The 15,382-nt window shown below is 34.7% G+C and overlaps 1 protein-coding gene across 1 annotated transcript in view; it reads right to left on the minus strand.

The window, feature by feature from the left end:
• The window catches only part of LOC126878710 (proclotting enzyme-like), a 76,200-nt gene that overhangs the window by 16,732 nt on the left and 44,086 nt on the right, over positions 1-15,382 (minus strand). Inside the window, exons 4-5 of the mRNA XM_050641574.1 lie at positions 258-393; positions 61-199 (exon numbers count right to left, since the gene is read on the minus strand). Coding sequence (XP_050497531.1) covers positions 61-199; positions 258-393 — 275 coding nt within the window. The remainder of the gene's footprint in view (positions 1-60; positions 200-257; positions 394-15,382) is intronic.

The raw sequence follows: 15,382 nt of genomic DNA on the forward strand, positions 1-15,382 counted from the left end.
ATAACATAAATGACAGTAAAAGAAATACACATGAATTACTTCATTTGCTCTTTTACTTACTTTCTCTTAAACTTCCCCATCCTATAACTGTCCCAGTTTTCCCTGTGGGATCGGTACTGCTGGTGGGAAGACAAACTGATCTAATTTGCTGGTTAAAATCCACTGGACTATCCAAGGTCAAGATTGCAATATCATTGTACTGGAAATTACTTTTTATGTTACTTAAATGTTTCAATTTTTCTTCATTTTTTACTTACTAAGGTCCTAGAATCAAATCCTCTATGTCTGACGACTCTCTTAACTCGTTTTTCAATATGTCTTGTTTCAGAGTTGGATTTGATATTGTGATCCCCGAGCCTTACTGTTAGCCTAGCGACATCCCAGGAACTCATACTAAAAATTAATATATTGTTTTTTACTGTACTCTCTAAACTCTAAATGATTAGGAAACACTTATAATAATTTAAAATATATATTATATATATATATATATATATATATATATATATAAATTTCTCTATTTTTGGGTATAGACCAAACTGGGGCCTTAAAGTACACTATTATATATATATATATATATATATATATATATATATATATATATATATATATATATATCACAGAAAGTGACGGAGTCGAAGAAAGCTGGGCAAAAATTAGGTCTAATAATATCTTAGCCTCAGCCAAGGAAGTTCTTGGCGAAAGACACATTAATAAAAATAAATCGCTCCCAAGGCAAAGAACTCCATGGTGTTGTACAGAAGTGAAGGAAAAATGTAAAGAAAAGAAAAGGCTTACCTAAAATACTTGTCAACCAAGACACAAGAGGAATACGATAATTATAAGACAATAAGAAAGGAAACACATTCACTTATAAGAAGAATAAAAAATGATCACTGGGAACGTTTTTCGAAAGACATGGGACATGATTTTTATGATCTGCAAAAGGAGATAAAATATGGCTCTTTATAATAGGTTAAAGAACTGAGGTGAAGGAACTAATAGAACCAAAACACATAGAAAAGGATACATGGATTGACTACCTATTTAAAAAAGCTCTATAATGTAGAGGAAGAACAAATAGTGCTAGAACCATAAATTACCACAAATGAAGAAGTTAATATAAGTATGTATATAGGAAGTTCGAAAAACACTTGAGAAGCTGAAGAACAGAAAAGCTGAAGATAAAGACGCAATACCAAACGAATTACTGAAGTATTGTGGAGCAGTAATGACAAAACAATTAACAACATTAATTAAAAAAATTATAAAACACAATAAAATGCCGGGAAAATGGAGAACGGGCGAAGTAATTCTACTATTCAAAAAAGGAGATACAAAATAGCCAGAAAACTACAGATGTATCAATTTGTTAAATAGGTACTACTCTAAAACTTACATATAACTAAAACTTTACAAGTTCTAATGAATCAGAGGATAAGCTTAGCAGATGAACAACAGGGTTTCGTACTGGAAGATCATGTACAGATGGAATATTCGTCATAAAGCAAATTACTGAGAAATCACTAGGGTATATGCCCTAATTGAAGACTATGCTCTTCAATTTAATCATGGATGAAATCATCAAAAGCGTCAACAAAGGAACAGGATACAGAATGGGAAACAAAAAAGTAAAAATACGCTGTTACGCAGATGACACAATATTGATAATCCAGGATGAAGAGAGTCTGCAAAGACTTGTCCATTGGTAAACATGGAGCCAACAACAATAGAAGTGAAAATGAGGCAAGGCGCAGTCAGAATAACATCAGCCTACGTAAGACCGTGAGACCCATTAATGGACGATGACCTAGATGCGTTCCTAAACATCGCTGTGACATCGATCATAATAGGAGACCTAAATGCAAGATCCCCTAACTGGAACGATAGAGCTACGAACAGAAACGGACGACAACTAAATAGCTATATAGAAAATAACGAAGACATAGTGGCAATGGGCCCAGAAGAACCAACACATTTCCCAGGAAATGGACTTCCCACCCACACCGACATCGTTGTGGCTAAAAACCTAGGATTACAAGCTGAACTAATCACCTTGAACGAAGGAACAACAGATCACAACCCCATTCCACTAGAATTAGGAACATGGGAAGAAACAAACCCGCCGAAAAGAATAAAAACGAAAATAAAGTGGACGAATTACAAAAGATTAGTGAGTGAAGGAATAAATATAGTGCCAGTTATAAACAACCCTCAACAAATAGAAGAAAAAGTCCTAGAGCTAGAAAACATCATCCAAGAAGCAATTAGAAACAGCACAACAGAGGAAGAAGTCGAGATCCACAAGGGAAGGTTCAAAGACATACCACAAGAAGTACAAGATTTGATAAGGGAAAAAACAGAGCGAAGCAAATAGCCAGAAAAACAAGAAACCGAGTAGACAAAACCTGGGCAAATACATTAAACAGAGAGGTCAAAACGGCCCTTCGACAACACCGCAGTGAAAAATGGGACAACTTCGTACAAGAGATGGAAGAACTAGACTCAAACATGAAAAATGTTTGGAAGCTCCAGAAAATGATGAGAAGTGACAGAAAACCCATCCCCCCATTACATTGAGAAAACGGCATGGTGTATACCATAGAAGAAAAAGCAGAGGTGATGAGGTCTACACTCGAAAGAGAATGCAGGTTAAACTTCCACCCAGACGAGGACGTAGACTTCATGGAAGAAGTCGAAGAGCAAGAAGAAAGACCAGAGGACCCAGAAGACATCATTCCCCCAACATCACCGTAAGAAATAAATGAACATATAAGAAGCAGTTCACCAAGAAAAGCGCCTGATCTAGACGAAATAACAAATTGAACCCTAAAGTATTTGCCTATAAGAGCTATAGTGTATTTTACAAACATAGTGAATGCAATACTAAGATACAAAATATTCCCGAACAGATGGAAAAACGCCCATGTCATCATGATCCCAAAACCTGGCAAGAACCACACATTCCCGCAGAACTACAGGCCAATCAGCTTACTCCCAACGATCAGCAAGATAGTGGAAAGAATTATTCTCAGCAGACTGCAAACGGAAACAAACAGATTAGACATAATCCCAGAAGCTCAATTCGGATTTAGACCAGAGCACTCCAGCGAGCTACAAGTACTCAGACTAACTGAGTACATAGCAGCTGGATTCAACGACAAGCAGGACACTGGAGCAGCATTCCTGGACGTAAGCAAAGCTTTCGACAGAGTATGGCACAAGGGGCTCATATACAAAATGCGAGGTTATGGGTACAGCGGAGCGATGACGAGGCTGATCTCCTCGTACTTAGGCGGCCGGAGTTTCAGGGTTCGGATAGGACAAGTCCTGTCGGAGCTCGGAAACCCGGAGGCTGGAGTGCCACAGGGAGCGGTCTTGTCACCTCTGCTGTACACAATATACACCGCTGACGTACCTAGAACACCAGGTACCCTTATGAGCCTCTACGCCGATGATACAGCGATAGCGGCCAAACACAGAAACGTAGACATAGCAGTGACTAACCTGCAAACAGCGTTAGAAGACATCGAGGAATAGCGTATAAAATGGAAGATAGCCATCAACTCCGAAAAGACGCAAGCGGTACTATATAAGAAAGGAAGACAACGACAACAGCCAGAAGAACAGCTGACGGTGCAGAACAACCCCATCGAGTGGAAAAATGAAGCTAATTACCTGGGAGTCATCATGGACAAAGGATTAACCTTCCAAAAACACGTAGAAGCCACAGTCCAGAAGGCCAACATGGCTAGAGCCACATTAAGAGGACTCACAGGCAGAAAAAGTAAATTAAGACTAAAAACGAGGTTAAGACTAATAAATAGCATAATATTACCGGTATTAACATACGCATCTCTCGCATGGGGATAAGTATGCAATACCCTCAAAAAGAAGATACAAGCGGTCCACAACAGCAGCCTAAGAGAAGCAGCCAGAGTCCCAAGATACGTAGTAGAAAGATTCCTGTTCAGAGAACTTCAACAGGTGAGAGTCACCGAAACGATAACAGATAAGGCAAGAGTCAAATTCGCGGAGCTGGAGCACCACCCAAGTCACATACTGCGAGAGATGCTAGGGTATGACGCTTTCCACCGATGGAAGCACAAACGTCCTAAACAGCAAATAGTGGACTAAAGTGAATCGAATAAAGCAAACAATGAGTGACAAAGTAAAGAAAAAAGTAAAAGTAGTAGATAGTTCGTAGCTCGAAACATCAAGTGCCGAAGAAACACGCGTAGGTCCAACATCACGACCAGGTAAAGTCAGCCAGTAAGAAAATAGAGGAAAAGGCGCAAGCCAACAAAAACATACAAAAAAAACAAAAAATGCGTAAGCCACCAAAAAAAAACATAAAAAACACAAAAAACATAAAATACTTGAGCACCAAGCCATTGGACCGAGCTCAGTGGGGCTTGGTACAATGACTTCGGGTCCAAGCAAGCAATTTTCACGCAAGCCTAGTTTTGAATTCGATTAGGGCACCACATTGGAATCTTATTACCCAGGATTCCATTGTGAAGAGCATTTGGCTGATAGTTGTGCCCCCATCGCGCATCAGCGTGCTATGGGGGGAAAGGGATGGTCTGGGGCATTGGAACGAGGTGGGGTGATCCCTGTTTTCACTCGGGTCAAAACACCTCGCCCCAATGAATTGTTACACCCGAATGTACTTTTTCGATAGGGTGAACATCTCCCTCAGGTCGGGTTGAATCAAATTGCTTGCTTGCTTGCAAAGACTTGTCCATAGATTTAACATAAAAGCAAAGAACTCAATATGACAATTTCATCTCAGAAAACTAAAACAATAGTAATCAGCAAAGAACCAATGAGATTTAAAATAGAAATAGATGGCATCAGTATTGAAAAAGTAATGGAAATAAAATACCTTGGAATTACATTTACCAGCTCTGGAGACCTGGACAAAGAAGTGAGAAATTAAATACAAATAGCAAATAGACTTGCAGGATGCCTTAATAACACTATATGGCGAAACCTACATTAATACTGAGATGAAGTCAAAAATTTATAAAGCCAGTGTAAGACCAATAATGACATATGCATCAGAATCAAGACCCGATACAGCTATACCTACTAAGGTTCTTCACCCTTGACCATTGAACAGAAAAATCCTATATGATAGATATAAATACAGAGCATAAATACAGTAACAAAAATACAGGTCATATATTTAATCACATATTCTGGACCAAAAATAGTTTGATTGAACCTAACTTACCTTAGTACAAATATGCACATAAAAAAAGTTACACCCCGTCGAAGTTACAAAATGAAAATCGATTTTTTCTAATATATCTAAAACTATTAGAGATTTTTTATCAGACATGTGGCATTCTTATGGCAGTGGCATCTTAAGAAAAAAATATAGTGAAATTTGGACACCCCATAAAAATTTTACGGGGGTTGTGTTCCTTTAACCTACCCCCCCCCCCCGCCCCCATTGTGTACGTTCCAATTTAATTATTATTATTGTAGTATCTACCATTAGTTAAACACAATGTTTTAAAAACTTTAGTGCCTCTTGGTACTTTTTCGAAAAGTCAGTTTTTATCAAGATATTTTGAATATTTGTTAAATCCACCACATATTTTTGTATAATATGGTTAAGTACGATTAAGGAGACTGTAATAATATGAAAATTTATTTATGATTTACATATTTAGGTATATTTTGAACCATATTAAAAAAAATCCATCTCGATAAGAGCTGCCTTATCAAAAAAATACAAAGAGGCAAAAAAGTTTTAAAAACACTATGTTTAACTAATGGTACCGCAGTAATAGATTAATTGAAACGTAGACAAACATTTAGGGGGTTTAAAGGAACAAAACCCCCATAAAATTTTTATGTAAACATATTAAATAAGAAGCAGCAACTCGATAAAAACTGCCTTTTCGAAAAAATAATAAGAGACAAAAAAGTTTTAAAAATATTGAACTTAACTAATGGTACCACAATAATAATTTAATTGGAACGTACACAAAAGTTTGGGAGGGTTTAAGGGAACAAAACCCCCATAAAATTTTTATGGGCTGAACAAAGTTCACTATAATTTTTATTTAAGATGATCCTACCTTAAGAATACCACATGTCCAGTTTCAATAAAAAATGTCTAACAGAACATTCGAAAAAATCAATTTTCATTTTGTAACTCCAAACAGCTGTAACTATTTGTATGTGCATATTTGTATTAAGGTAAGTTAGGTTCATTCGAACTATTTTTGGTCCCAGAATATGTGATTTAATTTATGACCTGTATTTTTGTTACACCCTGTATAATACCGACAAAAACAAGAGAGTCATGTTTATATTTTGTATGTTACAGTTCAAGTTGATTATCCAGTTGGAGTTGACTATTTCTAGTTCGAATCAACTCAAACGGCTGGTTTCAGTGAAAATTGATTATAAATATAAAATGAAAATTGTTATTCAACATTTACTAGTAAAAGTAGACTCCAACTAGTTAAAGTATACTCTCCCCAATGTCCCAATGCTATTTAGTAAAAGTTGATTTACACAAACAACCGATTCTATTTAGAAATTAAATGTTACTGGATATTAGTTCAGGAAATGAAGCATTTTGGCTCGAAATTTTTTCGTTTATCATGGATTTACTTAAAATCTTCACAGAAGGTAGGGAATAGCCCAAGGATCATTTTCTATATCATGCCGCTGTACGATGAAACCTTAGAGGTGGTTGCCACCCCATCTCGGGGGCGGGAATTTTTCATTACATTTTAACCAGGGAAATCGATGGAAAATGCACTTCTAAAAAAATTTGTTCCTTACGTTTTCTTCGTAAAACTAATATTTTTCGAGGTATTCGCGGTTGAAAGTAACAGTTTTTCGACAAAAAAATCGACTTTTTAGAGGGTTTTTTGAGAATAACTCAAAAAATTTACAGTGAATAAAAAAACTGTAGCTTTAAAAATTGTATCTTTTAGAAACAGAAACAAAATCCTTTTTTTATAATTTTTCTACAACCAATACAAACTGAGATACGGCATGTTAAAGGCTAGCTTTTTTCGTCAAATCCATAATTTCAAATATTCCAAGCCAAATAACGGAAAAACTCTGCATTTTTCGAGGAAAACTTACAGAATATTTTTTTAAGTATAAAATTAGACCTTTCAAAAAAAAGTTTCTAGCATAAAAATTGAGCGACTTATGATCAAAATTAGGTCGGTACCTACTTTTTTCTACGAAAAAATCAGTGAAAACTACCCTCCTAATTCAAATTGATCTTAGGCCTTCTGTAATTCTTTTTATATATGTATTATCCCATAGGTATTATCCCATATTGTACACCCAAGAAATTTGACCTATTTAAAATTTAGAAAAATTGTAGTTAAAAGAGATAAAAGTGGAGATTGGAAAGATAAATTTTTTTGAAATTTCGTCAAATATCTCGTATTCAAAATATCTCTTATCTTTTATTCAAAATATCTCCGAAAATATTTGAGATACAAAAAATTATAAAGTATGTATTAAATTGTATCTTTTTTAATAACTAAAATTAACCTTTGCAAATATTTTCTTTACAGTGAACAGTTAGCGAGGTATAGCTGCTTAAAACCTCTATTTACAAGCAAACAACTCCCTATTCGAGCCCTTTAAACTCACCCTACTTAAAAACTAAGTGATCTTACGGAATTTGGTTTACAAAGTCTTTATATATAATTTAGCTCTTATAGCTATAAGATAGCCCACCAGTTACAGAAAAAGACGAAGATGACATCGATCTCGATGCATTGACTATGCATGACTAAAAAACTATTTGTATTTGTATTTGTAAATTCGTATTTTTGTGTAAATAAATGTTTTTGTACGTAATTCTACTTTTTTTTCTGTATAGATCTATCAAATTACTTATAAAAATTGCAACGTTATTAAGGGTGATTTTTAAGGGTTGAAGTATTATGATATTATACCCTAAAGCAGGGGTTCCCAACAGGTGGTATGCGTACCACTGGTGGTACGCGGAAGATTTCAGGTGGTACGCGTCGGTCGCGTGGGTGAAACAAGCGATTACGATGGGCCTTTGTCTGCGGAAGTGCCAGTGCGTCCCTTCGTCTTCACCCCAGCAGAAGTTTTCAGTCGTCTCTTTAAACCAGTGATGTGGGAGGGAAGGGATGCGGCATATGGTGAAGTAGATAGGCTTGGTTTCACTCTCAAAAACGCTCCATCCAATATGGCGGAACAACTCTTTGGTAGTATATTCTGCTCTATATAAATATATAATTATATTATATTATATAAATAATTAATAATTTTAATAACTAATTAATAACATATTCCATATATAACATAACGTATAAAAACCTGCCCGTCGCCATATTGGATGTAGCACAAAAGTGTCAAATCAACTGGTCCCATTTAGTAAATACAAAATCATCCCTTATGTCGTATCCCCTCCCTCCCTCATCACTGCTTTAAACTGACGTCAGAAGTTTTAATGCTGTTAACTGAAAAAAATAATGTCAGACTCAACACGCTGAACATGGGTCTTCAGAGAGCAAACACAGCACCCTTTACAGCTAATGATAAAATAAACTCTTTCAAAAAAAGTTGGTTCTTTTATGTTCTCAAATACAAGGGAAGGATATCTCTGCATTTCCGACGCTGTCATCATTTTTTGACGAAAACGAAATGTCTCCAATACCAGATGTGGTTGCTGATATAATTCTTCACTTGGAATCTCTTCAAGAAAGTTGTAATAAATGTTTCTCTGAAGATTATTCCAAACTTGACTGGATCAGAAATCCTTTTGCAACAACCCCACCAAATGGGTTCGGATTACAGGGCTGACAGGAAATATTCATTGATTTCACAGAAGACAGTTTTAACGACGTTCTACACCTTCGGCAAAGAATTAAAGATTGGCATGAAATTTTAGTATGTTATAGTTTACTTCAAAAAACTAAGATTTGATTTTTTAAAAATTGTTTTACCGTGCCGTTTAATTATTATTAAGGGTCAAAGTTAAGTTTTAACATGGGCTCTTATGGGAATTCTTAAAAAGTTAATAACTTTTGACCCAAATTTACGATTTTTAATTATTTGTACTTAAATTAAAGGTTTTTTTGTAAGGAATAACATATTAAAACACCGGAGGGACCGCAGACGTTCGGATACAATTAGCGTCTCTTTGCAAAGACAATGACGTCGACTTTGCAAAGTAACAAGACACTTACTCAACACACACACTACACATTACTCCCCTGACTTAGTGATAAGTTATATAATTACGTGGCTAAAGGTTCTAGTTCTAAACCAAGGCCAAAATCAAAAAAAAAACATATTAAAAAATGAGGATTGTTTACCGTACCATTTATTTTTAATTTATTTATTATAATTAATTCCGTAATTTATTCCGTAATTTCCGTAATTTATTATAATTTATTTTTATAAAGTATTTAATACTGAAACATATGATTTGAGTATTCTGCTATAAATGCATTGTTACCAACTTTCGCTTGCATATAAGTTTCCCCCCTTTCCTCTGAGAGGCATATCCGGCAACGAAAGTGTAGAACATCGTTAAAGAGAAATCCTTAATTGACTTTTGAATAAAATAAAATAAGCCAGTGGACATATTTCTGATAGCAAATATGTTTCTAAAACAACTATGATGTTGAAAGGAAGCTATAATTAGCTTACCTTAGCTTAGTATCATCTTTTTAATTTCAGTACTTAAACTACGTCTCAACAGCTACTGAACTAATTTTTCTTCGTTATTAATATTTTATGGACTTTATGTTTATTCCTCTTGACAAGTAGTCATGTTGTGAGTGGCTGATTGACATAGAGTCCATGCCATTAAAAAGAAAACAAAAAAAAATAAAAAAATAAAGGGGCTTCCTTCCATTCTACGCCCCCCCCCCCCCGGTGTTTTGGTGGTACGCCAAAATCTTCAAAATAAAGCAGGTGGTACAGAGTTGCCAAAAGGTTGGGAACCCCTGCCCTAAAGCATAATACAGTCATTATTTAACCAATCAAAACCAAATTTTACCCATATTAAGGTTTACAATGTTTTATATAATTTTTGACAATAAGGGGTAGTTTACACCCCTAAAAATAATCAACGCCCTTGGGCATGATATAGAATATGAAGTACAGGGTGAGATGATCCTAATCCCAAATTTTTATGCAAATCGATGCAAGCCGAAATCATTCTTTTAGGATAAATAATTTTTTTATATATAGCTCCAACAAGAGTGGTTTTAAGAGTTGAAATATTATAATATTATATCCTAAAGCATAAAACAATGATGATTTAACTAATAAAAACTAAATGTTGACCATATTATAGTTTAAAATGTTATTTTATAATTTTTTTCAATAATTAGTGGTAGTTATCACCCTTAAAAAACCAAAAGCGTACAACGGCTCAATATAGAAAATGTACTAGAGGGTAAAATGAGCCTAATCCCAAATTTTTTGTACAAATCGATGCTGGACGAAAAAATTGCGAGGTTTTTCCATTTTTTCAGATTTATTTCCTGGTCTATATTTTCAAATCATGATAAGTAGTTGAAACGGTCAAAACAAAGAGACGCAGAGTCATCAAAAAAGCACGTGAGATTATACTCGTATAATCAACATTTACTGATAGGAATAGTCAACTCAAACTAGTAAAAGTTGAATTAAATTTTTCAAACCAACTTTTACTGCTTGTTTTGATTGGAGTTGACTCGAACTAGGAATAGTCAACTCTAACTGAGAATCAACTTGAACTGTAACATATAACATATATAAACAAGTTGAATTACAATTCGTAGTATTAACCTAACTGAATAAAAAAAACTACTTTAGTAATTTAAACAACATTATGAACCTATTTGTACACCAATAGTCGAGGCATTGAAGCATAAAAAAAAGCCTTACTGTCGATTTTTGGTGCAGTAAGACGGATTTTAATGTAGTTTGGTACGTTGGATTCGTGAGAATGTCAGGAAATTTTGTGAACTAATGTAATGAATAAGAAATCTCAAATTGCATTTGTGCATAAGAAATAGTGGGAAAAACTGACTCAATTTTCTTACTCGGGGGTTTTTGGGGTCGCTGAAAACGAATATGAGGTCGGCGAGAGTGTGCAAACTACCTGGTGCCTGCAGCGGCTGTAATAAACGTCTTCCTCTGGAGTATTGTGGTAATTTATCATATAATTGGCTTAAACTCATTACTCGGGGGTTTTTGGGGTCGCTGAAAATGAATATGAGGTCGGCGAGAGTGTGCAAACTTCCTGGTGCCTGCAGCGGGTGTAATAAACGTCTTCCTCTGGAGTATTGTGGTAATTTATCATCTAATTAGCTTAAACTCATTACTCAGGAGTTTTTGGAGTCGCTCAAAATGAATATGAGGTCGGCGAGTGTGCGAACTACCTGGTGCTTGCAGCGGGTCTAATAAACGTCTTCCTCTGGATTATTGTGATAATTTATCATATAATTGGCTTAAACTCATTACTCGGGGATTTTTGGGGTCACTGAAAATGAATATGAGGTCGGCGAGAGTGTGCAAACTACCTGGTGCCTGCAGCAGGTGTAATAAACGTCTTCCTCTGGACTATTATGGTAATTTGTTAAATAATTGGCCAAAACTTGTTACTCGGGAGTCTTTGGGGTCACTGAAAATAAATATAGCAACAACTAAATTCTAATTTTATATCATTTAAAGCAGTTTGAATTAAGTCGCAAGTGGATGATGTGGTTTTGCCTTGAGAGAAAATTACTAGATACAGAATGTACTTAATGGCTATTGCCAAAAATAAAAAGATTGTCATTGGAAAAATTCTTTCATATGTTGATGCATTTACCCAGCATTTAAAAAGGGTATATTTACAAACACAAATTTGGCTGGATGGAGAGGATAGTAACAAGAACCCAACCGATTGGGGATGGGAATTACAAAATAATGTATTAATTCCAGTTAGAATGACTCAGCCACCTGGTCCTCCAAACATTTTAAATTTAATATTCTGTAGTTGTAAGTCAGACTGCGGCAACTCATGCGGGTGCAGGAAGCATGGGTTAGTTTGTAATTTAGCCTGCAAGAATTGTGCAGGCTCTGATTGCACAAATATTGCATTGGACTCGAGAGAGGAAGGCAATACTGAAGAAGAAGATGATAATGATGAAGAAAATGAATTTTAAAGATAAATTACGATAAATTTTGTATAATGAACTTTTTTAACCATAAATATATTATAATAATAAAAATTGATGTTTATTTATAATAAAAATACCACCCTTTTCGATCACTATAGTTACATCGAAGAAAATAGATTACCCCAAAAACCCCCGAGTAACGAGTTTAAACTAATTATATGATAAATTACCATAATACTCCAGAGGAAGACGTTTATTACAGCCGCTGCAGGCACCAGGTAGTTTGCACACTCTCGCCGACCTCATATTCGTTTTCAGCGACCCCAAAACCCCCCGAGTTACAAGTTTGGGCCAATTATTTAACAAATTACCATAATACTCCAGAGAAAGACGTTTATTACACCAGCTGCAGGCACCAGGTAGTTTGCACACTCTCGCCGACCTCATATTCGTTTTCAGCGACCCCAAAAACCCCCGAGTAAGAAAATTGAGTCAATTTTTCCCACTATTTACCGAAATGCATTTTTGAAATGCATTTTTCTTATGCACAAATGCAATTTGAGATTTCTTATTCATTACATTAGTTCACAAAATTTCCTGACATTCTCACGAATCCAACGCACCAACCCGCATTAAAATCCGTCTTACTGCAAAAAAATCGACACTTCAATCCTTCAATGCCTCGACTACAACGTCCATATCAACGACTTCCTCGCCATACAACCACAACACAACGGCTACTGGAAACGGCAGAGGTGAGATTACTGAGAAGAATTACAGGAAATACTCTGAGAGATCTAAAGAAGATTGAAGACATTAGAAGAAAATGTAACGTACAGTGTAAAAACGAACGGACACTAAATAGAAAAATAGAATGGAATCACAACATAAGCGGAATGTAAAAAAGGAATGGAATAAGGGAGACCCGTATGGTCAAAATAGCAAGAGATAAATCACCAATCGGTAGATGAAGTATCTGCCGACCGCGCAAAAGATGGAGTGACAACCTTCCATAAAGCTATCAATCCCCCAACGAACAAGCAGAATTGCTTATAAAGAGAAAGAAGAAAAGGAATATTTATATGATAAGTACATGTATTATAAATAATGTATTACTCTAAAAGAAAAGGCTCAGTGACGGTTTAAGGCATCAAGAGGCCCTAGGCGGCCATAAGAAGTAGGCCCCTTTATAGCGACCATTTACTTAAAACAAATTTACAGATATTTATGTTGTTTTGGGAAGTAGTTACTCCAAAAATAAATTACGATAATGTAAAAAATATCATTTTTCTTTTTTTTTACATTTCGCAACAACTTCTCATTAAGAGTCCATAGCTAATATGCCAAAAGAAAAGGGATATTGTGTCGATATGTGATTTTGCCCTGGGTATGAGTGCCACCCCTTCGGGGGTGAAAAAACACCCCCGACATGGATAAACTGGTTAATTCTAAATAACTTTTGTTCTATCGTTTTTTTTTTCACTAAATCAATACTTTTTGAGTTATTTGCGAGTGAGTATGTGTTCATTTTTCAACAAAAAAAAACACGTTTTTAGACGGTTTTTCGCAAATAACTCCAAAATTAAGTATTTTGTCAAAAAAATATTTTTAGGAAAAATATAGCGTATACAAAATTTAAAAAAATTGTGTATGTATGAAGTATGTAGACCCAGTATTAGAAGAACTGGAGCTAATGAAAAGTAGATTCGACAAATTCCAAATCAAATTTTTCAACGTAAATAACCAAAAAAATGAAGGACTTTTCGGTGAAAAATCATCACAACTTTTTTAAAGTGTTAAAAAAGTTTTATTTTTGTTTTTTTTTAACAAGTTTCCAGTATCAAAATTAAGCAAGTAAAGCTTAAAATAATGTTGATTCCTTTTTTTGGCAAAAAATCTTGAAAATTTATGAAAATCTTGAAAAAACTTATAAGAATATTATTTATATGATCTGTAAGTTTCACTGGTTCACAGTACTTATATTTCAAAACATTGCGATTTACAGTACAACACATTTTTTGAAAGTTAGAAAAAAATGTCTTTTATTTTAAAATAACTAAAAATTGTTAGTGGTACCAAAAATCTTAAAGAGTAAAAAATGTAGGTTTTGCTTTTCTAAATATTTCATATTTTTGCTTTATTGGAAGATAAAAATTGGTTAAGATAATGACTGTTCAAAATTTGCATACCCTGTTTAGAGAATTTTTCATTTATTAAAAATTAATAAATGAAAATAGTTTCTGTCCTTGTGGAATCGGTACTTACCGGAGAGACCGCAGACGTTCGGATACAATTAGCGTTTCTTTGCAAAAACAAAAACACTTACTCAACACACACACTACCCATTACACTAGGTACCTGATTGGAAAAATCCACTGTACCATGCCAATGGCCATTAGTTGTCGAGGCATTAAGCCAAATAAAAAAAATTGCATACACTCGTGATTAGTGACTTGTTCAAGCCCTTTCTACTACAGCCCTTTTATAAATAAGCACTTTATACCGATAAAACTTACAGGGCATATAAACAATACATACGTAACGTAGCTTGTGAAGCGGTAAGGATTAATTTCATTTGGGATGGTAATTAGGCGGTTATTTTCACCAGTTTTTTTCACCCAAAAAATGGGATCAACTTTATTCTAAACGCATCTTGTTTACTTTTTAAGCTATACATTTTTTTAAAAAACCAGAATAATGCTTTTTTCAACATTTAAATAAGTTATGATGAGTTTTCCATGAAAAGTGCTTCATTTTTTAATTATTTCACGTTTAAATATTCGATTTGGAATTTGACGAATAAGAACCTACTTTTCATTAGCTACAACTCTGCTTCTACTGGGTCTACAGACTGCACACGTGCACACATACACCATTTTTTCAATTTTTTCAAAGCTATATTTTTGCTAAGAATATTTTTTCGATAAAATATTTATTTTTTGAGTTATTTGCGAAAAACCATCTAAAAACGTGTTATTTTTTGTTGAAAATAACTTGCAAATAACTCGAAATGTATTGACTTGATGAAAAAAGTCTGTCGAACAAAAGTTGCTTAGAATTAGTCAGCTTATCCACTTCCGGACGTATTTTGACAGTATTCACCCCGAGAAGGGGTGGACTCAACGGTAGAGCAAAAACACATATTGGCACAATATCACTTTTTTCTTTGACATGTTAGCTATGCTTATACCAAATTTCATGTCAATCCAAGCTCTTGTTTCACATCCAAAGGTTCTTTAAAATCCGGAGGTTTT

Source organism: Diabrotica virgifera, chromosome 10 (assembly GCF_917563875.1).
Source record: "Diabrotica virgifera virgifera chromosome 10, PGI_DIABVI_V3a".
NCBI lineage: Eukaryota > Metazoa > Arthropoda > Insecta > Coleoptera > Chrysomelidae > Diabrotica > Diabrotica virgifera.